This window comes from Lissotriton vulgaris, chromosome 9, assembly GCF_964263255.1.
Source record: "Lissotriton vulgaris chromosome 9, aLisVul1.2, whole genome shotgun sequence".
In the NCBI taxonomy this organism is placed as follows: domain Eukaryota; kingdom Metazoa; phylum Chordata; class Amphibia; order Caudata; family Salamandridae; genus Lissotriton; species Lissotriton vulgaris.
This window is the reverse complement of record NC_141697.1, coordinates 953,087,436-953,110,632: the sequence shown is the minus strand read 5'-3', so window position 1 is coordinate 953,110,632 and position 23,197 is coordinate 953,087,436. Positions and strand designations below refer to the sequence as shown.

The window sequence follows — 23,197 nt, the reverse complement described above, 5'->3', positions numbered from 1 at the left end:
CACACCTATAGTGGCCAAAAACGATTCAGAAAAGGGGGTGGTGATGAACAGAGTGTCTGAATTAAGCAGACCACTCTTACCCAGTCCAAAGATCAGGGCTTGATCCATCACCGTTATTTATCTCACTGCACCATCCCAGCTCAGAACCTGGCTATATGCAAATCAGTCTGTCCCTGGCCCAGTGCATCATGGGAACAGGGCAGACTAAACTACCAAGCCAATTCTTCACCAGAAAGGAGACAAGCTACCGGGGACCGGTTTCTGGCATTTCAGCCGTCTTCGGCCCGGCTTGCTTGAATCCTGATGGTGCAGTGAGAAAGGGACACATGTCTGAGTATACCCTGCCACACCTATAGTGGCCAAAAACGATTCAGAAAAGGGGGTGGTGATGAACAGAGTGTCTGAATTAAGCAGACCACTCTTACCCAGTCCAAAGATCAGGGCTTGATCCATCACCGTTATTTATCTCACTGCACCATCCCAGCTCAGAACCTGGCTATATGCAAATCAGTCTGTCCCTGGCCCAGTGCATCATGGGAACAGGGCAGACGAAACTACCAAGCCAATTCTTCACCAGAAAGGAGACAAGCTACCGGGGACCGGTTTCTGGCATTTCAGCCGTCTTCGGCCCGGCTTGCTTGAATCCTGATGGTGCAGTGAGAAAGGGACTCATGTCTGAGTATACCCTGCCACACCTATAGTGGCCAAAAACGATTCAGAAAAGGGGGTGGTGATGAACAGAGTGTCTGAATTAAGCAGACCACTCTTACCCAGTCCAAAGATCAGGGCTTGATCCATCACCGTTATTTATCTCACTGCACCATCCCAGCTCAGAACCTGGCTATATGCAAATCAGTCTGTCCCTGGCCCAGTGCATCATGGGAACAGGGCAGACTAAACTACCAAGCGAATTCTTTACCAGAAAGGAGACAAGCTACCGGGGACCGGTTTCTGGCATTTCAGCCGTCTTCGGCCCGGCTTGCTTGAATCCTGATGGTGCAGTGAGAAAGGGACTCATGTCTGAGTATACCCTGCCACACCTATAGTGGCCAAAAACGATTCAGAAAAGGGGGTGGTGATGAACAGAGTGTCTGAATTAAGCAGACCACTCTTACCCAGTCCAAAGATCAGGGCTTGATCCATCACCGTTATTTATCTCACTGCACCATCCCAGCTCAGAACCTGGCTATATGCAAATCAGTCTGTCCCTGGCCCAGTGCATCATGGGAACAGGGCAGACTAAACTACCAAGCCAATTCTTCACCAGAAAGGAGACAAGCTACCGGGGACCGGTTTCTGGCATTTCAGCCGTCTTCGGCCCGGCTTGCTTGAATCCTGATGGTGCAGTGAGAAAGGGACTCATGTCTGAGTATACCCTGCCACACCTATAGTGGCCAAAAACGATTCAGAAAAGGGGGTGGTGATGAACAGAGTGTCTGAATTAAGCAGACCACTCTTACCCAGTCCAAAGATCAGGGCTTGATCCATCACCGTTATTTATCTCACTGCACCATCCCAGCTCAGAACCTGGCTATATGCAAATCAGTCTGTCCCTGGCCCAGTGCATCATGGGAACAGGGCAGACTAAACTACCAAGCCAATTCTTCACCAGAAAGGAGACAAGCTACCGGGGACCGGTTTCTGGCATTTCAGCCGTCTTCGGCCCGGCTTGCTTGAATCCTGATGGTGCAGTGAGAAAGGGACACATGTCTGAGTATACCCTGCCACACCTATAGTGGCCAAAAACGATTCAGAAATGGGGGTGGTGATGAACAGAGTGTCTGAATTAAGCAGACCACTCTTACCCAGTCCAAAGATCAGGGCTTGATCCATCACCGTTATTTATCTCACTGCACCATCCCAGCTCAGAACCTGGCTATATGCAAATCAGTCTGTCCCTGGCCCAGTGCATCATGGGAACAGGGCAGACTAAACTACCAAGCCAATTCTTCACCAGAAAGGAGACAAGCTACCGGGGACCGGTTTCTGGCATTTCAGCCGTCTTCGGCCCGGCTTGCTTGAATCCTGATGGTGCAGTGAGAAAGGGACTCATGTCTGAGTATACCCTGCCACACCTATAGTGGCCAAAAACGATTCAGAAAAGGGGGTGGTGATGAACAGAGTGTCTGAATTAAGCAGACCACTCTTACCCAGTCCAAAGATCAGGGCTTGATCCATCACCGTTATTTATCTCACTGCACCATCCCAGCTCAGAACCTGGCTATATGCAAATCAGTCTGTCCCTGGCCCAGTGCATCATGGGAACAGGGCAGACTAAACTACCAAGCCAATTCTTCACCAGAAAGGAGACAAGCTACCGGGGACCGGTTTCTGGCATTTCAGCCGTCTTCGGCCCGGCTTGCTTGAATCCTGATGGTGCAGTGAGAAAGGGACACATGTCTGAGTATACCCTGCCACACCTATAGTGGCCAAAAACGATTCAGAAAAGGGGGTGGTGATGAACAGAGTGTCTGAATTAAGCAGACCACTCTTACCCAGTCCAAAGATCAGGGCTTGATCCATCACCGTTATTTATCTCACTGCACCATCCCAGCTCAGAACCTGGCTATATGCAAATCAGTCTGTCCCTGGCCCAGTGCATCATGGGAACAGGGCAGACGAAACTACCAAGCCAATTCTTCACCAGAAAGGAGACAAGCTACCGGGGACCGGTTTCTGGCATTTCAGCCGTCTTCGGCCCGGCTTGCTTGAATCCTGATGGTGCAGTGAGAAAGGGACTCATGTCTGAGTATACCCTGCCACACCTATAGTGGCCAAAAACGATTCAGAAAAGGGGGTGGTGATGAACAGAGTGTCTGAATTAAGCAGACCACTCTTACCCAGTCCAAAGATCAGGGCTTGATCCATCACCGTTATTTATCTCACTGCACCATCCCAGCTCAGAACCTGGCTATATGCAAATCAGTCTGTCCCTGGCCCAGTGCATCATGGGAACAGGGCAGACTAAACTACCAAGCCAATTCTTCACCAGAAAGGAGACAAGCTACCGGGGACCGGTTTCTGGCATTTCAGCCGTCTTCGGCCCGGCTTGCTTGAATCCTGATGGTGCAGTGAGAAAGGGACTCATGTCTGAGTATACCCTGCCACACCTATAGTGGCCAAAAACGATTCAGAAAAGGGGGTGGTGATGAACAGAGTGTCTGAATTAAGCAGACCACTCTTACCCAGTCCAAAGATCAGGGCTTGATCCATCACCGTTATTTATCTCACTGCACCATCCCAGCTCAGAACCTGGCTACATGCAAATCAGTCTGTCCCTGTTCCAGTGCATCATGGGAACAGGGCAGACTAAACTACCAAGCCAATTCTTCACCAGAAAGGAGACAAGCTACCGGGGACCGGTTTCTGGCATTTCAGCCGTCTTCGGCCCGGCTTGCTTGAATCCTGATGGTGCAGTGAGAAAGGGACTCATGTCTGAGTATACCCTGCCACACCTATAGTGGCCAAAAACGATTCAGAAAAGGGGGTGGTGATGAACAGAGTGTCTGAATTAAGCAGACCACTCTTACCCAGTCCAAAGATCAGGGCTTGATCCATCACCGTTATTTATCTCACTGCACCATCCCAGCTCAGAACCTGGCTATATGCAAATCAGTCTGTCCCTGGCCCAGTGCATCATGGGAACAGGGCAGACTAAACTACCAAGCCAATTCTTCACCAGAAAGGAGACAAGCTACCGGGGACCGGTTTCTGGCATTTCAGCCGTCTTCGGCCCGGCTTGCTTGAATCCTGATGGTGCAGTGAGAAAGGGACTCATGTCTGAGTATACCCTGCCACACCTATAGTGGCCAAAAACGATTCAGAAAAGGGGGTGGTGATGAACAGAGTGTCTGAATTAAGCAGACCACTCTTACCCAGTCCAAAGATCAGGGCTTGATCCATCACCGTTATTTATCTCACTGCACAATCCCAGCTCAGAACCTGGCTTTATGCAAATCAGTCTGTCCCTGGCCCAGTGCATCATGGGAACAGGGCAGACTAAACTACCAAGCCAATTCTTCACCAGAAAGGAGACAAGCTACCGGGGACCGGTTTCTGGCATTTCAGCCGTCTTCGGCCCGGCTTGCTTGAATCCTGATGGTGCAGTGAGAAAGGGACTCATGTCTGAGTATACCCTGCCACACCTATAGTGGCCAAAAACGATTCAGAAAAGGGGGTGGTGATGAACAGAGTGTCTGAATTAAGCAGACCACTCTTACCCAGTCCAAATATCAGGGCTTGATCCATCACCGTTATTTATCTCACTGCACCATCCCAGCTCAGAACCTGGCTATATGCAAATCAGTCTGTCCCTGGCCCAGTGCATCATGGGAACAGGGCAGACTAAACTACCAAGCCAATTCTTCACCAGAAAGGAGACAAGCTACCGGGGACCGGTTTCTGGCATTTCAGCCGTCTTCGGCCCGGCTTGCTTGAATCCTGATGGTGCAGTGAGAAAGGGACTCATGTCTGAGTATACCCTGCCACACCTATAGTGGCCAGAAACGATTCAGAAATGGGGGTGGTGATGAACAGAGTGTCTGAATTAAGCAGACCACTCTTACCCAGTCCAAAGATCAGGGCTTGATCCATCACCGTTATTTATCTCACTGCACCATCCCAACTCAGAACCTGGCTATATGCAAATCAGTCTGTCCCTGGCCCAGTGCATCATGGGAACAGGGCAGACTAAACTACCAAGCCAATTCTTCACCAGAAAGGAGACAAGCTACCGGGGACCGGTTTCTGGCATTTCAGCCATCTTCGGCCCGGCTTGCTTGAATCCTGATGGTGCAGTGAGAAAGGGGCTCATGTCTGAGTATACCCTGCCACACCTATAGTGGCCAAAAACGATTCAGAAAAGGGGGTGTTGATGAACAGAGTGTCTGAATTAAGCAGACCACTCTTACCCAGTCCAAAGATCAGGGCTTGATCCATCACCGTTATTTATCTCACTGCACCATCCCAGCTTAGAACCTGGCTATATGCAAATCAGTCTGTCCCTGGCCCAGTGCATCATGGGAACAGGGCAGACTAAACTACCAAGCCAATTCTTCACCAGAAAGGAGACAAGCTACCGGGGACCGGTTTCTGGCATTTCAGCCGTCTTCGGCCCGGCTTGCTTGAATCCTGATGGTGCAGTGAGAAAGGGACTCATGTCTGAGTATACCCTGCCACACCTATAGTGGCCAAAAACGATTCAGAAAAGGGGGTGGTGATGAACAGAGTGTCTGAATTAAGCAGACCACTCTTACCCAGTCCAAAGATCAGGGCTTGATCCATCACCGTTATTTATCTCACTGCACCATCCCAGCTCAGAACCTGGCTATATGCAAATCAGTCTGTCCCTGGCCCAGTGCATCATGGGAACAGGGCAGACTAAACTACCAAGCCAATTCTTCACCAGAAAGGAGACAAGCTACCGGGGACCGGTTTCTGGCATTTCAGCCGTCTTTGGCCCGGCTTGCTTGAATCCTGATGGTGCAGTAAGAAAGGGACTCATGTCTGAGTATACCCTGCCACACCTATAGTGGCCAAAAACGATTCAGAAAAGGGGGTGGTGATGAACAGAGTGTCTGAATTAAGCAGACCACTCTTACTCAGTCCAAAGATCAGGGCTTGATCCATCACCGTTATTTATCTCACTGCACCATCCCAGCTCAGAACCTGGCTATATGCAAATCAGTCTGTCCCTGGCCCAGTGCATCATGGGAACAGGGCAGACTAAACTACCAAGCCAATTCTTCACCAGAAAGGAGACAAGCTACCGGGGACCGGTTTCTGGCATTTCAGCCGTCTTCGGCCCAGCTTGCTTGAATCCTGATGGTGCAGTGAGAAAGGGACTCATGTCTGAGTATACCCTGCCACACCTATAGTGGCCAAAAACGATTCAGAAAAGGGGGTGTGACGAACAGAGTGTCTGAATTAAGCAGACCACTCTTACCCAGTCCAAAGATCAGGGCTTGATCCATCACCGTTATTTATCTCACTGTACCATCCCAGCTCAGAACCTGGCTATATGCAAATCAGTCTGTCCCTGGCCCCGTGCATCATGGGAACAGGGCAGACTAAACTACCAAGCCAATCCTTCACCAGAAAGGAGACAAGCTACCGGGGACCGGTTTCTGGCATTTCAGCCGTCTTCGGCCCGGCTTGCTTGAATCCTGATGGTGCAGTGAGAAAGGGACTCATGTCTGAGTATACCCTGCCACACCTATAGTGGCCAAAAACGATTCAGAAAAGGGGGTGGTGATGAACAGAGTGTCTGAATTAAGCAGACCACTCTTACCCAGTCCAAAGATCAGGGCTTGATCCATCACCGTTATTTATCTCACTGCACCATCCCAGCTCAGAACCTGGCTATATGCAAATCAGTCTGTCCCTGGCCCAGTGCATCATGGGAACAGGGCAGACTAAACTACCAAGCCAATTCTTCACCAGAAAGGAGACAAGCTACCGGGGACCGGTTTCTGGCATTTCAGCCGTCTTCGGCCCGGCTTGCTTGAATCCTGATGGTGCAGTGAGAAAGGGACTCATGTCTGAGTATACCCTGCCACACCTATAGTGGCCAAAAACGATTCAGAAAAGGGGGTGGTGATGAACAGAGTGTCTGAATTAAGCAGACCACTCTTACCCAGTCCAAAGATCAGGGCTTGATCCATCACCGTTATTTATCTCACTGCACAATCCCAGCTCAGAACCTGGCTTTATGCAAATCAGTCTGTCCCTGGCCCAGTGCATCATGGGAACAGGGCAGACTAAACTACCAAGCCAATTCTTCACCAGAAAGGAGACAAGCTACCGGGGACCGGTTTCTGGCATTTCAGCCGTCTTCGGCCCGGCTTGCTTGAATCCTGATGGTGCAGTGAGAAAGGGACTCATGTCTGAGTATACCCTGCCACACCTATAGTGGCCAAAAACGATTCAGAAAAGGGGGTGGTGATGAACAGAGTGTCTGAATTAAGCAGACCACTCTTACCCAGTCCAAATATCAGGGCTTGATCCATCACCGTTATTTATCTCACTGCACCATCCCAGCTCAGAACCTGGCTATATGCAAATCAGTCTGTCCCTGGCCCAGTGCATCATGGGAACAGGGCAGACTAAACTACCAAGCCAATTCTTCACCAGAAAGGAGACAAGCTACCGGGGACCGGTTTCTGGCATTTCAGCCGTCTTCGGCCCGGCTTGCTTGAATCCTGATGGTGCAGTGAGAAAGGGACTCATGTCTGAGTATACCCTGCCACACCTATAGTGGCCAGAAACGATTCAGAAATGGGGGTGGTGATGAACAGAGTGTCTGAATTAAGCAGACCACTCTTACCCAGTCCAAAGATCAGGGCTTGATCCATCACCGTTATTTATCTCACTGCACCATCCCAACTCAGAACCTGGCTATATGCAAATCAGTCTGTCCCTGGCCCAGTGCATCATGGGAACAGGGCAGACTAAACTACCAAGCCAATTCTTCACCAGAAAGGAGACAAGCTACCGGGGACCGGTTTCTGGCATTTCAGCCATCTTCGGCCCGGCTTGCTTGAATCCTGATGGTGCAGTGAGAAAGGGGCTCATGTCTGAGTATACCCTGCCACACCTATAGTGGCCAAAAACGATTCAGAAAAGGGGGTGTTGATGAACAGAGTGTCTGAATTAAGCAGACCACTCTTACCCAGTCCAAAGATCAGGGCTTGATCCATCACCGTTATTTATCTCACTGCACCATCCCAGCTTAGAACCTGGCTATATGCAAATCAGTCTGTCCCTGGCCCAGTGCATCATGGGAACAGGGCAGACTAAACTACCAAGCCAATTCTTCACCAGAAAGGAGACAAGCTACCGGGGACCGGTTTCTGGCATTTCAGCCGTCTTCGGCCCGGCTTGCTTGAATCCTGATGGTGCAGTGAGAAAGGGACTCATGTCTGAGTATACCCTGCCACACCTATAGTGGCCAAAAACGATTCAGAAAAGGGGGTGGTGATGAACAGAGTGTCTGAATTAAGCAGACCACTCTTACCCAGTCCAAAGATCAGGGCTTGATCCATCACCGTTATTTATCTCACTGCACCATCCCAGCTCAGAACCTGGCTATATGCAAATCAGTCTGTCCCTGGCCCAGTGCATCATGGGAACAGGGCAGACTAAACTACCAAGCCAATTCTTCACCAGAAAGGAGACAAGCTACCGGGGACCGGTTTCTGGCATTTCAGCCGTCTTTGGCCCGGCTTGCTTGAATCCTGATGGTGCAGTGAGAAAGGGACTCATGTCTGAGTATACCCTGCCACACCTATAGTGGCCAAAAACGATTCAGAAAAGGGGGTGGTGATGAACAGAGTGTCTGAATTAAGCAGACCACTCTTACTCAGTCCAAAGATCAGGGCTTGATCCATCACCGTTATTTATCTCACTGCACCATCCCAGCTCAGAACCTGGCTATATGCAAATCAGTCTGTCCCTGGCCCAGTGCATCATGGGAACAGGGCAGACTAAACTACCAAGCCAATTCTTCACCAGAAAGGAGACAAGCTACCGGGGACCGGTTTCTGGCATTTCAGCCGTCTTCGGCCCAGCTTGCTTGAATCCTGATGGTGCAGTGAGAAAGGGACTCATGTCTGAGTATACCCTGCCACACCTATAGTGGCCAAAAACGATTCAGAAAAGGGGGTGTGACGAACAGAGTGTCTGAATTAAGCAGACCACTCTTACCCAGTCCAAAGATCAGGGCTTGATCCATCACCGTTATTTATCTCACTGTACCATCCCAGCTCAGAACCTGGCTATATGCAAATCAGTCTGTCCCTGGCCCCGTGCATCATGGGAACAGGGCAGACTAAACTACCAAGCCAATCCTTCACCAGAAAGGAGACAAGCTACCGGGGACCGGTTTCTGGCATTTCAGCCGTCTTCGGCCCGGCTTGCTTGAATCCTGATGGTGCAGTGAGAAAGGGACTCATGTCTGAGTATACCCTGCCACACCTATAGTGGCCAAAAACGATTCAGAAAAGGGGGTGGTGATGAACAGAGTGTCTGAATTAAGCAGACCACTCTTACCCAGTCCAAAGATCAGGGCTTGATCCATCACCGTTATTTATCTCACTGCACCATCCCAGCTCAGAACCTGGCTATATGCAAATCAGTCTGTCCCTGGCCCAGTGCATCATGGGAACAGGGCAGACTAAACTACCAAGCCAATTCTTCACCAGAAAGGAGACAAGCTACCGGGGACCGGTTTCTGGCATTTCAGCCGTCTTCGGCCCGGCTTGCTTGAATCCTGATGGTGCAGAGAGCAAGGGACTCATGTCTGAGTATACCCTGCCACACCTATAGTGGCCAAAAACGATTCAGAAAAGGGGGTGGTGATGAACAGAGTGTCTGAATTAAGCAGACCACTCTTACCCAGTCCAAAGATCAGGGCTTGATCCATCACCATTATTTATCTCACTGCACCATCCCAGCTCAGAACCTGGCTATATGCAAATCAGTCTGTCCCTGGCCCAGTGCATCATGGGAACAGGGCAGACTAAACAACCAAGCCAATTCTTCATCAGAAAGGAGACAAGCTACCGGGGACCGGTTTCTGGCATTTCAGCCGTCTTCGGCCCGGCTTGCTTGAATCCTGATGGTGCAGTGAGAAAGGGACTCATGTCTGAGTATACCCTGCCACACCTATAGTGGCCAAAAACGATTCAGAAAAGGGGGTGGTGATGAACAGAGTGTCTGAATTAAGCAGACCACTCTTACCCAGTCCAAAGATCAGGGCTTGATCCATCACCGTTATTTATCTCACTGCACCATCCCAGCTCAGAACCTGGCTATATGCAAATCAGTCTGTCCCTGGCCCAGTGCATCATGGGAACAGGGCAGACTAAACTACCAAGCCAATTCTTCACCAGAAAGGAGACAAGCTACCGGGGACCGGTTTCTGGCATTTCAGCCGTCTTCGGCCCGGCTTGCTTGAATCCTGATGGTGCAGTGAGAAAGGGACTCATGTCTGAGTATACCCTGCCACACCTATAGTGGCTAAAAACGATTCAGAAAAGGGGGTGGTGATGAACAGAGTGTCTGAATTAAGCAGACCACTCTTACCCAGTCCAAAGATCAGGGCTTGATCCATCACCGTTATTTATCTCACTGCACCATCCCAGCTCAGAACCTAGCTATATGCAAATCAGTCTGTCCCTGGCCCAGTGCATCATGGGAACAGGGCAGACTAAACTACCAAGCCAATTCTTCACCAGAAAGGAGACAAGCTACCGGGGACCGGTTTCTGGCATTTCAGCCGTCTTCGGCCCGGCTTGCTTGAATCCTGATGGTGCAGTGAGAAAGGGGCTCATGTCTGAGTATACCCTGCCACACCTATAGTGGCCAAAAACGATTCAGAATAGGGGGTAGTGATGAACAGAGTGTCTGAATTAAGCAGACCACTCTTACCCAGTCCAAAGATCAGGGCTTGATCCATCACCGTTATTTATCTCACTGCACCATCCCAGCTCAGAACCTGGCGATATGCAAATCAGTCTGTCCCTGGCCCAGTGCATCATGGGAACAGGGCAGACTAAACTACCAAGCCAATTTTTCACCAGAAAGGAGACAAGCTACCGGGGACCGGTTTCTGGCATTTCAGCCGTCTTCGGCCCGGCTTGCTTGAATCCTGATGGTGCAGTGAGAAAGGGACTCATGTCTGAGTATACCCTGCCACACCTATAGTGGCCAAAAACGATTCAGAAAAGGGGGTGGTGATGAACAGAGTGTCTGAATTAAGCAGACCACTCTTACCCAGTCCAAAGATCAGGGCTTGATCCATCACCGTTATTTATCTCACTGCACCATCCCAGCTCAGAACCTGGCTATATACAAATCAGTCTGTCCCTGGCCCAGTGCATCATGGGAACAGGGCAGACTAAACTACCAAGCCAATTCTTTACCAGAAAGGAGACAAGCTACCGGGGACCGGTTTCTGGCATTTCAGCGAGGCAGCACTAAGCCACTTTTTTGGCTTAAAGCTGCCTCGTAAGTATTGTTCCCTTTAACACAAATTCTGCATTAAAGCGGCGTACAATGGGTGTTGCTAGGGGCGTACCCCATCTATGGCTTTTTGACACTGCCCCAGATTGACAAGAAATCGTAAATCTGAGGCAGCACCAAAAACTTACGCCTCCCCAGGGGAGCCGTAAGGAGGTACAACAAGGAGAAATATCTTTATTTCTCCTCGTTTTTCCTTTTTCTATGTGTGCTGCAAAATTCAGCACACATAGAAAGAGGAAAAAAGCCCCTTGTGATTGTTTTTGTGCAGGAAGGTTTCCGTTTCTGCACAAAAATAATCCTCCTGCAAAGCAGGCACCTTTGCACCGTTGGGCAAAAGTGCCTGTGTTGGCGCCCGGCAGCCCATTGTGTGCAGGCGCAGAGGGAAAATGGGAAAAAGGAGAGGATTGCGCCATATCTGATAGATATGGCACATTCCTGCTCTTTTCTTTTGCCATAGGGCAGCGCAGCAGGAAGGCCTGTGGTGCTACCTGCGGCAAAACCTAAAAAATGAGGCCCTTGATGGTCAAAGGGCTGAAAGAGCATTGAATGCATTTTGGATTATCACATCAGCTCTGGTAAATTTACTTTGGAATGCTGTCTAGTGGTAAAGTATGTCAATCATTTTGTAGGACTCTTTGATAACAACTGGGTGGGTCTTGACACTGAAAATTCCATGCTTTTGTTGCAGGTTATTTGTTCAATTCTGATTAGAATCAGGAAAAAGATTGATTTTGATGGGATTTCTAAAAGCTAGACAAGCTTCTGTAGTCCAAATGACCATTGGTGAGCACTGGTGGTCGGTAATTTTGGCAGGGAGGCTAGCAGACCACACATGCACACACATACACTAACTCACTCACACCCATACATTCATAAATGTGATCACACACACACTCATTCACAACACTCACTCACAACAAATTAATACTTTTACTCAGACACGCAGGCATGCAACAAACATTCAGAAACAGAAAACATACCTGTCCTGCAGCTCCTGGAGAGGAAAGCCTTGAAGGTCGCAGGAGGGTTAGGATTGCTGTCTTCTTTGGTCAGCCAATAAGGTGAGCCAGCTGCTCCTCACTCGTCAAAGCGTGGGGTGAGGTCAGTGAAACTGCTGAGCCCACCACACCCCACTCTGTGACGAATCTCCCTCGTCATGAGACGGAGGGGCTCAAGGCTTTTTTGTAAGGCTGATCAGGTCATTCCCACAGAGCTATGAAATTCTCAGCCTGGCAAAGTTCAGCTTAGACAGCCAGGAGCCTGTGCATTCAGCGCATGTCTAGCTCCTTGCTGCCTGGCCTGAACAAGAGGAGTGTCTGTCAGGCTGACCTTTGCTCAGCCTGACAGACACTCTTCTTCACTGGAAAAAGGTGAGGGGCATGGACCCTCTGTCCATATGGATAGGCTGTGGACATTGGTAAGAGCCCCAAAGCCTAGCTCTCTTAGCTTAGAAAGCTCTTTTCCTGACCGTATTTAACTGAACATGAGAATTACCATCTTCTGAGATCTCTGGTAGGTACATAGTTGTGGAGCCTGCTGATTATAAAAATTATAATGTGAGAGGTGTAGTGGTCACTCCGTCCATCATCTCCTTGTGTTTGCTTTGTTCGCCCTAAGTTGGCTGGGTATGCCCAGACGTGGGTCCCTTGCTCACGTTGCCACTGGATTCAAGCTAGCCTGACTGATGAAGGCTGTTACTTAGAAACCGGTCACTGGATGCTTGTTTCCAGTTCAGGGAAGACCTGGCTTGGCAGTTCGGGCTGGACTGTTCCCATGAGGTACAGGGTCAAGAATGATTAGCATATAGCTGGGTCTGAACTGAGGTGGCGAAGTGAGCTAAAGAATGATGATAGATTAAACCCAGACCTGTGACTGGGGGTGAGGGTCTTAAAAGTTTCAGCACTTCCTCCATCATCTCCTTGTGTTTGCTTTGGTCATTGTGGTGGACGAGTGAAGGTTGACAGACTGGATGTTGTTGGCTCTTCGTTACTAGGCCTAAAGCACCAATCCAAATTAGCTGGAGCTTCTGCATTAAGTTAGTAACCATGTCTTTGTACAGGCTGTTCCTGCAAGCTAGTCTGGAAGATAAAAGATCAAATTCGACTTGAACTTTTTAGGTTTTAAGAAGAGAGGAAGGATGTTTCTGAGCATCTTCAGAATTTAGTAAACAGAGCCAGAGGTGGCTTTCACTTGACCATCCAGGAAGAGACACTTGCTCAGTAGAAACATTAAGAAGAATTTTCTCTTCTTGTTTTGGTGACTACAGATAACTTGTGGCTAAGGAATGATGGAGCAGAGTTTGTTTCATTAGCTTTTAACTGAACACTAGGTTCTTGGTCTTGCCAACATTTAACATGAAGTAGTTTGTTTGTCATCATTTGATGCTCAATGATTGACTTTTGTGCCTTCATGGCCTACATTTAGAAGGAGCAAAATGTGCATGTTGGTTTGGGAGTGGAAGACAGCTGTATTCATCAAAGAAGTGTGAAGTCAGGAATATGTAAACAAGTCTGACAATTGTAACAAGAACTATTAGGTTTGCAGGTTGGTCAGGTTGGCAGAGTAGGGTTGGGTTAGAAGTTGGGTTAGTGGCTCTGAGATGAACCACTGGCATGGGTTAGAGGTTCTGGTTGTCAGGACTGGTGTCACTGTGCAGGCAGTGGGACATGCCTTTGTTGTGTTAAATGTGAGGTTGTACAGGATTGTATGATGTGGATGATGCAGAAGCTCTGCCTTTTGGAGGAGTGTAAACAATATGAGGCCCATTTGTATAGCGGGCGGATCGCCCCTACCGGGCCGGCGGTAGCCACCGCTGACCCGGCGGGGGCGATACGCCGCCATCCATGCCTGATTGACCCCCCACCATATTAGTATGGCTAGGGGGTTCCGCGGCGGAAGGAAAGACCGTCCACCGTTTTTCTGCGGGTTGACTCGTCGACCGGGGGGAAAAGGCTCACCACATGGTGGCGGTGTCTGCAAGACACCGCCCTCCATACTATGATGCATGCTGATATTAGCCTTCAGCGCTGCCATGGAAAGACATGCGATGTCTGGTGTAGGGGGGCTTTTGCGGGCCCTCAGGGTGTCAGGGGATGGGGGGTGCACATGGGGGTACCATAGGTACCCCATTTCATTGCCATGCACTACGTTTGCAACCATGTAGTGCATGGCAATGATGTGCGCAATCCTATCCTATTGCGGGCCGGTCTGCAGCCAGCAGATCCACCCGCAATGTAATTGGCCCAGGATGCGCCCGCCATTGTGGCGAGCACATCATAATATGCATTGCGGGACAGCCGCTACTTCGGCGGTCGGTCCCTAGTCTGCCCGCCATCGTAATGGACCCCTATGTGTAGTGTTAATGTGTTCTATGTGATATTGGATGATGTAACAGTGCTGGCAGTGTCAGATGTTTAAACAGTACCTGAAACAGTATATCATTTATGAATTGTGGATTCTTATAATGTCGTCAGGATTAAACATGCAGACCGTAGCTATTATATTTGAAGTTGTATTTATAGACCAACTCATACTCTTGACAAGGAGTCGAAGGACTTTAGTTGATGAAAGTTGAACTGCAGTGTGGCCTAGATGAGAAGCTTTTTGGTGTAGTGTGTGAATGTCCAGAGTGTTGCTGGTATGCTAACATGAATCACTGTGGCCAAGCATGTAATGGAAGAGGAGAGATTGATAGATGACATGCACTTTACCTTAAGTAATTGTTGTTGAAATAGTGTGGGTTATAAGTATGGTCTATGTGGATATTCTCATTGTGTTATTCAAGGTGAGTAGTGGAATGCACTCCTCTCATCGCTGTCATGTTGTTGCTGAAACATGCAAGTGGAGTGGAATAAATAGAGAGAGTTAGCTGCACATGTGGAATTGCCTAGCACCGTTGAGAAGGAATAGGTCTGCTTCTTGGGTTAATATGAGTGGTATTAAAATAATTCATTGTGATGCACTAATTACAGGCACAAAGGAAGGGTAAATGCTTTACATAGGCCACACAGGAGAGTCATAGGAGGAACCCAGAAGAATGCTCTTGATTACCAGTGGCAGCATGTGCAGGCACGCATAGTGGCTCAAGGGTGGGTGGGTGGAAGTCGGCATACGATGGGATAGTGAACATGTGTAAATGTAAATGTATAGGCATTTATATAGCGCACTACTTACCCGTAGGGTCCCAAGGCGCTTCGACCGCTGCGAAACCCTTCCTGGCTTCCCTGAGAGATGGTCCCTTAATGGGTATCTCCAGGGTGAGACCAGGCATCCCCCGCGGTCTGGTGGGGCCGTTAGTGAAGATGAGGCAAGCTAATGCCCAGAGTTGCCGAGTGTGATCGCTGATCAGAGTGGGCACCGAGGCGAGAGAATTATCGAGTCCGCTGACCCTGGTCCAGAAACCTGCCACGCCGGGAATCGAACCCTGGTCCCAGGCCGTCCTCTGCTCTCGGGTCTGCCGCCTCTAACCAGTGAGCCACACTACTTCACTTAACTCAATCAATAAATAATAAAAACCACTTACCTTGCGCTCACCGCAACGCCGACTCGGCGAGCGCAAGGTAAGTGATTTCATTTATTTATTTATTTTATGTTTAGTATCCCATCGTATGTCGATTTACATCCACGCCACGCCCCACTGCGCTTACCTCCATGGGCCATGACTGTTGATTACAGTAGCCATGGTGAAGGTTCCTTACAGAAAGGGCAACCCCAGACTTCCAGTGGTTCTAGGCTACAATGGTAAATGATATGAAGAGTAATTTAGGAGTGGCAGAGTTGTAACCCATGACATGCGCTCGACACAGACAGCCATAGTGTGCAACCAGCAACAATGCCCTGGAGACAAGCAGCCAAGGTACAATGCTCCAAAGAGTCTATCCAGGAACGACAGAGAATTAATCCTGTAGTCTCCGAAAATGCTACTTAAACTACCCAGTAATAACAGATGATAAGTCCTGCTGCGGATACAGGTAGGTAAGACATCAAGACAAGGTGGAGTATGCTGACAGACAATGAAATGAAGCTGGGCAACCTGCCAAGGAAAGACTCTAACAAATGCGGCAGGTCACAAAGAAAGACGCCGAATGGCCTAATGCCAAGATACTACCAGTCACATTCAGGCATTTGGCATTGACCATTAACAGTGCTCTACAGTGTCCACCCAGAGGGACAGGGGAGCAACCCATGGGAATGCACTAGTTACTGTCAGCCAGGGTAAATGAACAATTGGTGAATGACATAGCAGGGTCTGACATAGGGGATAGTCTTTGAGTTGTGACAGTGCTGGAATGTGTGAGAGGGCAGACTGGTAAATAATATTGAAGTGCTTAGTGTACCAACTTTATAGAAGTGTTGACCTTAATAGATTCAACAAGAGAGGTAGAATTGTAAGGCCGCGCTGACTGTGATGGAATTAGGCACAATAAGGAGAAAAATGTAGTAGTGCTGGTAGTGGAGGTGTGTTTGGAAAATGGAGCCTGGACAACTTTATGGGAGAGCTCACTATTGAGATGAGGCAAGTATCCTAGTTGTAGAGCATGATGCTGCTCAGTACTGTACTGAGAACTCCGGGCCCGATTCACAGAATGAACTTAAGACTCAATCCTAAACTTACTACTATTTTGGTATTCACAGAATGCACTTACAACTTTTGGCATTCACAGAATGCACTTACTACTTTTGGTATTCACAGATTGAAGTTACTACTTTTGGTATTCACAGAAGTTAGGATTTTGTCTTAAGTTTGTCTTAAGACAAATTTAAGACAGACTTAAGATAGACTTAAGTTAGGATTTTGTCTTAAGTCTGTCTTAAGTTTGTCTTAAGTTTGTCTTAAGTCTGTCTTAAGTCTGTCTAAAGTCTGTCTTAAGTCTGTCTTAAGACAAACTTAAGACAAAATCCTAACTTCTGTGAATACCAAAAGTAGTAAATTCATTCTGTGAATACCAAAAGTAGTAAGTACATTCTGTGAATACCAAAAAAGAAGTAAGTTTAGTATTGAGTCTTAAGTTCATTCTGTGAATCGGGCCCTCAGTACTGTGCTGAGTAAGGTGAAGGTTTGAGTAAGGCTTGTGGACATCGTCTAGAAGTGTGCGAGAAATATACTTACTTCATCTGTTTAACAATTGTACTTTTCCCAGACTCACCAGCTCCTAAAAGGAGAAAGAAAAGAAAATGAACAAAATGCATCAGGATGGCCTGTTCACAAATACAAACTTAGGAACTTTGCATAGTTTTTACAAACATGCAAGCATCTTTAACTGTTCTGTGTGTGGTGGGATACAATAAGGATGTTGATTCCCCATCATTTCGTTGTAACAGAAGTTGAGCCTTGAGAACCTCGCGGGTGAGTAGCTGCGCTATACAAATCCCTAATTGATTGCTTACCAGAAGTGACATTGCACCTCCCATCTCTCCATGATCACACAGAAAGTGATATTATTCCTTGGATCTTGATGACAACATAGAATGTGAGGTCATGTGCCATTGGACTCCAATGATGTGAAATAACATCATAGTACTGTTTAGTGAGGTAATTCGAATAAAAGTAAATTTCTATAAAATTACTAAAGAGGCATATTGAACTATTTGGTTTACATTTCTAATAAGATTGACGATCATGAAGTTTCTTTACATCGGACCGGAATAATCCTGGGAGGCATTTCAATTACGCTAGAGTAATTTTGGTAGTTTCGCATTACTATTTGAAGCAGAGTTACCGATAATTACACAAATACTACTCCTCATGCAATTAAGAGTAATTTGGGAGAAAAACCCCTAACCAGAGAGCACATTTAGCGAGCGCGAGCAGGAGCTCATGCCTGCTATTCGTGTTCTGCTGCATTTAGCGATGTTTCTGAACACAAAATGTATCCTCACATTCACTTTGGACACGAGGGAGCATTTTGCACTGAGAAAATAGGGCTAAATGTCGGTAGTAATTTGGGGGGAAATCCTACCCCGAGAGTGCATTAAGGGAGCGTGAGCAGCCACACATGCTCACAATTCATGTTCTGTCGTATTTGGCACTTATTTTAGTGCAACATGCATCATTGCATCGATCTTGGACGCGAGGTGGTATTTTTACACTAAGTAAAAGCACTAAAGTCAGAATTACTCTTCTTGCGTAATTCAAGCGTAATGTCTTTGAATTGTAAGGTAATTCAGCATGATTACGCTACACTGAATTACGCAAGTTATGCCCAATCCCTAGGCTTGATCAATATATCTTAAGCCTCCTGTATAATAGTAGTAGTGTAATAGTGAGGCCAGCCTTATTTGGTTTACAATTGGTGTACACGTGTGGTAGAACTGTAAGTTTGGTAGAAAGAAGATAGTATTGTGATTGTGACTCGTTTTTTATGGTGCATGATTTTGAGGGCTTTGGACAAGCCGTTTGTCAAAATCAAAAGCATTTGGGGCCTCATTTACAAGGAACTGATGGGTCTTAAAAGATGCGTCAGTTTCTTTGTGCCAGCGCCAAATGTCCTTGCGCCACCATGAATGCATTGTATTTACAATACAGTGCACCAGGGCACAAGGATTAACAGATGCATCAGAAATTCTGACACATCTTTTGACACATAAGTGAGGCATTGCTGGAGTTGCTCATGAAAATTACGCATCTCTAGCACTGCGCCACAACAGTTATTGAAGTCCCATTCAAAAAGCCCTGCGTCATTCCTGACGCCTGGTCTTAGCAGGCGTAGTGATTTTGACGCAGCGAAGGCATGTATTGGTGCAGTGAAATTTTTTAAATTTTGCTGCGTCAGTCTTACATGGCTCTTTGTGTGGGAATGTCCACCCTGCATACATTATACCTGACGCAGGTATAGTGTGGTGCAGGGCTTTAACGTGACACATCTCCCTAGATGCGTCACGATGTTAATGGGCCAGAATGTGGCGCATTGTTTACGCCGCCGCTGCTTCACCATAAGTGACGCAACAGAGGTGCAGGTGGGTCCCAAGGGCTTGTAAATCTGCCCCTATGTACTTTTTTATGATAAAAACAAGGTAAAATATTGCAATTGTGTTTGAAGCTCACGTTTCCAGCATTTGAAAACTTAGAAAAATACCATCGCAAGTTGTAAAACAGAAGACAACTCAAAATGAAGATGTGTGACATTCACCATACTTAAACAATGTTACATTTCCCCTTTTAATCTGGCATACCAAAATATAACGCATCTGTTTTTTAATGCAAAGGGGGGCTTGGGGGAGGGCAGCCGACCACCGGGAGGTCCCCTCCCCCGGGCGGTTTGGGAGATCTGGGTGGGGTATTCCTTCTAGCAGGTTCTTTGGGCGTTTTTTGGGCTGGTTTTGGTTGTTTTGTGCGCTCCCCTATAAATGGGCGGGGCTCCTCGCTCCGGGCACCATTTTAGGCTTGGTGACCTGGTGGCCGGTTGAGCTTAGAATTTTTGTGTGTTCATACTTGGTAGGTTTGTTCTTCTTCCTTGGTGATATCATGCCTGGTGAAGATTATCGTGTGCTGGAGGCCATTCGCCTGCTTAGCGAGGCGGGGCGTTTGGACCTGGTTATTGGCGACCGGGGTCGGGCCGAGACCCCGCGCCCCCAGCGGGAGGCCTCTGCGAGGGTGTCGGCTGCGGTGGCAGCATGTTACTCCCCGAAACGTCGGAGGCAGGATGGGGTAAGTGAGCGGGGTCGTCCTCGGACCCGTAGGGCGGGTTCCAGGGCCCGGCGGGGGAGTGAGGCTGGTTCTTCTGAGCAGGCCGTTTCTTTGGATTCTTCGTTGTTGGAGGGGTCTGGGGTTGGGGGTTTCCCTCTAGGGGAGGGGGAGGTTTCGGAGATCGGCCTGAGGGATAGAGCGTCCTCTGCTCCCGTTTTGCGGGGCCGTCGTGCTTCCAGGCAGCGTGGTTGCACGCGGCGTTCGGCTTCTGCCTCCGCCGGGGTGGGGACTGACGTCACTCGGGCAGGGCGGGTGGAGGCCATTTTGGATGTGGTTTCTGTGGCGCAGCAGTCGTTGCGGGGTGCCCCGGATCCGGACGTTGAGGAGGTGGTCGCTCCACTGAGCGTTATACGCCGCCATGTTGTTCAGGTCCCGGTGACGGTTGATGGTGGTGCGGTTGGTGAGCATGGCGGGCGGCCTTTGGTGTCCTCTGCGGGTGTCGGGGGGCCTGAGGGCCGTGGCGTTCTGGTTTGCGCGGGGGGAAGGGAGCTGCAGAGTCCATTATTGTTTTCCCCATCTGGGTCGGTTGGGGGGGGGGAGGCCATGTCTGGGGGTTGCAGCTCCTTGGGGGAGGGGGAGTGGGCCCAGATGGGTATGGGTGAGGGTGCGGGGCGGCATGACTTGCTGGTTCCGGGTGGGGAGCTGGGCAGTGCGGGTGGGCCTGGGGGGGATTCCCGCCATTTTCGGGCGGTGGGGGATATGGCTCAGGGGAGTGTGGGGGGGGAAGGAGCCTTTTTTGGGCTGTCGGGGGATTTTAGAAGTCATGGTGGTTTGGTGGGTTCGGGGCCTGCTTCCCGGGGTGCTGTTTCGGTCGGGGGGGTTCAGGATTGGGACCCTCAGGGGACGGCTTCGAGAGTTATTCAGGCTGTGTTGCATGTTAGCTCGGATGAGGAGGTCTGTCCGCCGTCTCCGCGTCTTTGCGATGCTTTGAAGAGAAAGAGTAGGGTTGGTTCTGGTGGTTTTAGCGTGTCTAGTAGGGGGGGCGGTGTTCCTATTAGCGGTTTTTCTGCCCCTCATAGAGTTGGTTTTTGTGAGGGACCCGGCACACCAGTCCGGCCTTTTTCTTTGCAGGAGGAAGCTCGTTCATCGGCAGCAGACTTGGCAGGGCGGCAGGCAGCCCGGGTACGCCGAGGAGAAGTGCGGGTGGAGCCTGGCGCGGCACGTCCCATACCTTCGAGGGATCCCGCCGTGGCCATCACAAGCAGGTTTAATACGACCTCGATGGTCCCAACGGGGGATTTCTACATGGGCGGTGCATCCGGGTCCAGTACGACCTTCCCGGCCTCGACGGGGGATTCCAGCGTTGCTCATGGGGGCAGGTTATGTACGACCTCTCCTGTGCCACGTAGAGTTTCGACTGCTGGTTTCTCATATTCTGGAAGTCAACAGGTGGTCAGTGTTTCTGGTGGGGGGGTGTGTAGACGAGTTCAGTCGTCCTCCCCACCTAGGTCCAGAGTACGGGCTGGTAAGGCCCATGGTCGTTCACATACGGTGGAGTCGAGACAGACTTCGGTGGTTGTCCCCCCCCCTCAGTTGGACGACTCTTTGATTTTAGATTATGATGAGGATAGCCCTGAAGAGGGCGAGGTTCGTGATGTGGTGTCGGGGGGGGGGCATGTTAATGTTTCTCGTGACATGTTACAGGACCAAGTGGTGCGGAGTCGTGTGGAATCGTCACAGCCACGAGTGCTCGGCCCCGTGGTGAGGGCTCCTCGAAGGCCAGATGTCGGTGCACGAACAACGTGGAGGACGGAAACCAGTCAACCGCCTCTTTTAAATCCAGGTGAGGATGCCGTGCGGCCCCATATGGTATCTATTGGTGTTGGTGTCGACCTAATGTCGACGGAGAAAGATGGTAAACTGTATAAAGGTCGTGTGGTACGGGATCAAGGTGTTGGTACTAATGGTGAGGAGGTTGGTACAAGTCACATGGTGGATAGTGGTACGTCCACTGTTGGTGTGGTCACTACGTCAAGGGTGCTTCACAGTAAGGAACTAAAAATCAAAAAGTTGCCATACATGGGTGTGGCGAAGCCTTTGGGGGCCCATTTGATGTTAAGTACGAAAGAAAAAATATGGAATGGTGAGTATGTGGAACTGTTAAAGTTGCTCCACAGGGAAGTACGGGCTAAGGAAGGTTCTAAGGAGGAGGAGTTCGAGCTCGCTAAACGCCCTAAGGTGCCCCTGAATATAGAAAATTGGACGGCGGCCTTTTTAATCTTTGCCAGCGTCTACTGTGAGAAATTCCCTGAGCGTTGTGTGTCCCTGTTTAAATACATGGACGTTATTCGTAAGGCTCAGCTAACCCGGAGTGATTATGCGTGGGCCCAATATGATGAAGAGTTCAGGGCCAGGATGGCTTGGGACCCTGAGGCGAAATGGGGGGAGCTGGACTCTGACCTTTGGCAGCAAACTATGGGTTCGTCTGCCTCTGGAAAAACCATTTTTACAGCCAGTGGTCTCCCTATATTGTATCGTCCCTTTCAGTCCCGTCCCACCCGGGGAGGGGTGGGGGCCGTCTCTTCCGCCCAGGCGCCCATCGGCACATGCTGGGATTTTAATACCGGGACCTGTACCAGACAGTTTTGTAAGTTCCGACATGAATGCTCCCAATGTGGCCGGAAGAGTCATCCGTTGTCCCGCTGCTGGGGGCCCAGGGCCCCAGGGCCCCAGGGGGCCCCACAAAGTTCGGGAACTTTCGTGCCACCCCAACAACCCCCAGCTCCCAGGGGAGGGAAATCTTCATCTGGGGCTGGGCCCAAAGGCTCGTACTCCGGTTAACGTAACCAGATTGGCCGCGGCTTTGCGGGACTATGAGCCTGCGGAGCTGCGGTCGACCTTGTTGCTGGGTTTTCAGGTGGGTTTTCGTTTGGGGTATGAGGGGCCGCGTTTGAGACGTTGGTCTAAGAATTTAAAGTCAGCGAGTGAACACCCGGACATTGTACAGTTGAAATTGGACAAGGAAGTGAGTGAGGGTCGGATGGCGGGCCCATTTGATGACTGGCCTTTGGCGAACCTCATTATATCCCCGATTGGTGTAGTCCCCAAGAAGGAGACTGGTCAGTTCCGGCTCATTCAACACCTGTCCTGGCCGGACGGTGAATCAGTAAATGATTTCATTGACCCGGAAGCTGCATCGGTGTCTTATTCCTCTGTGGATGTAGCCATGCGGCTGGTTGTCTCGGCGGGCCCTAACGCCCTGATGGCAAAATGCGACATTAAGTCCGCATTTCGGCTCCTTCCAGTCCATCCTGAGGACTGGTGTCTTCTGGGCATCCATTTCCTTGGGAAGTGGTACGTGGACAAGGCGTTACCAATGGGCTGTTCTATGTCCTGTGCTTTGTTCGAAACGTTCAGCACCTTTCTTCAATGGTGGTTTACTTCACAGAGTGGCCATGACCTTGTCACTCATTATTTGGATGATTTCTTTTTTGTAGGTACTGCCAGTTCCTTAGCCTGCCATGCGGCTCTCACATCTTTTCAATCACT

At 49.4% G+C, this 23,197-nt stretch overlaps 1 protein-coding gene across 2 annotated transcripts in view; it reads right to left on the bottom strand.

Annotated features, from left to right (window-relative positions):
* Positions 1-23,197, bottom strand: part of GNAT1 (G protein subunit alpha transducin 1) — a 470,352-nt gene that overhangs the window by 68,543 nt on the left and 378,612 nt on the right. For both annotated transcript variants that reach the window (XM_086938802.1, XM_086938803.1), the window contains one exon: positions 17,132-17,174. In XM_086938802.1, coding sequence (XP_086794928.1) covers positions 17,132-17,174 — 43 coding nt within the window. The remainder of the gene's footprint in view (positions 1-17,131; positions 17,175-23,197) is intronic.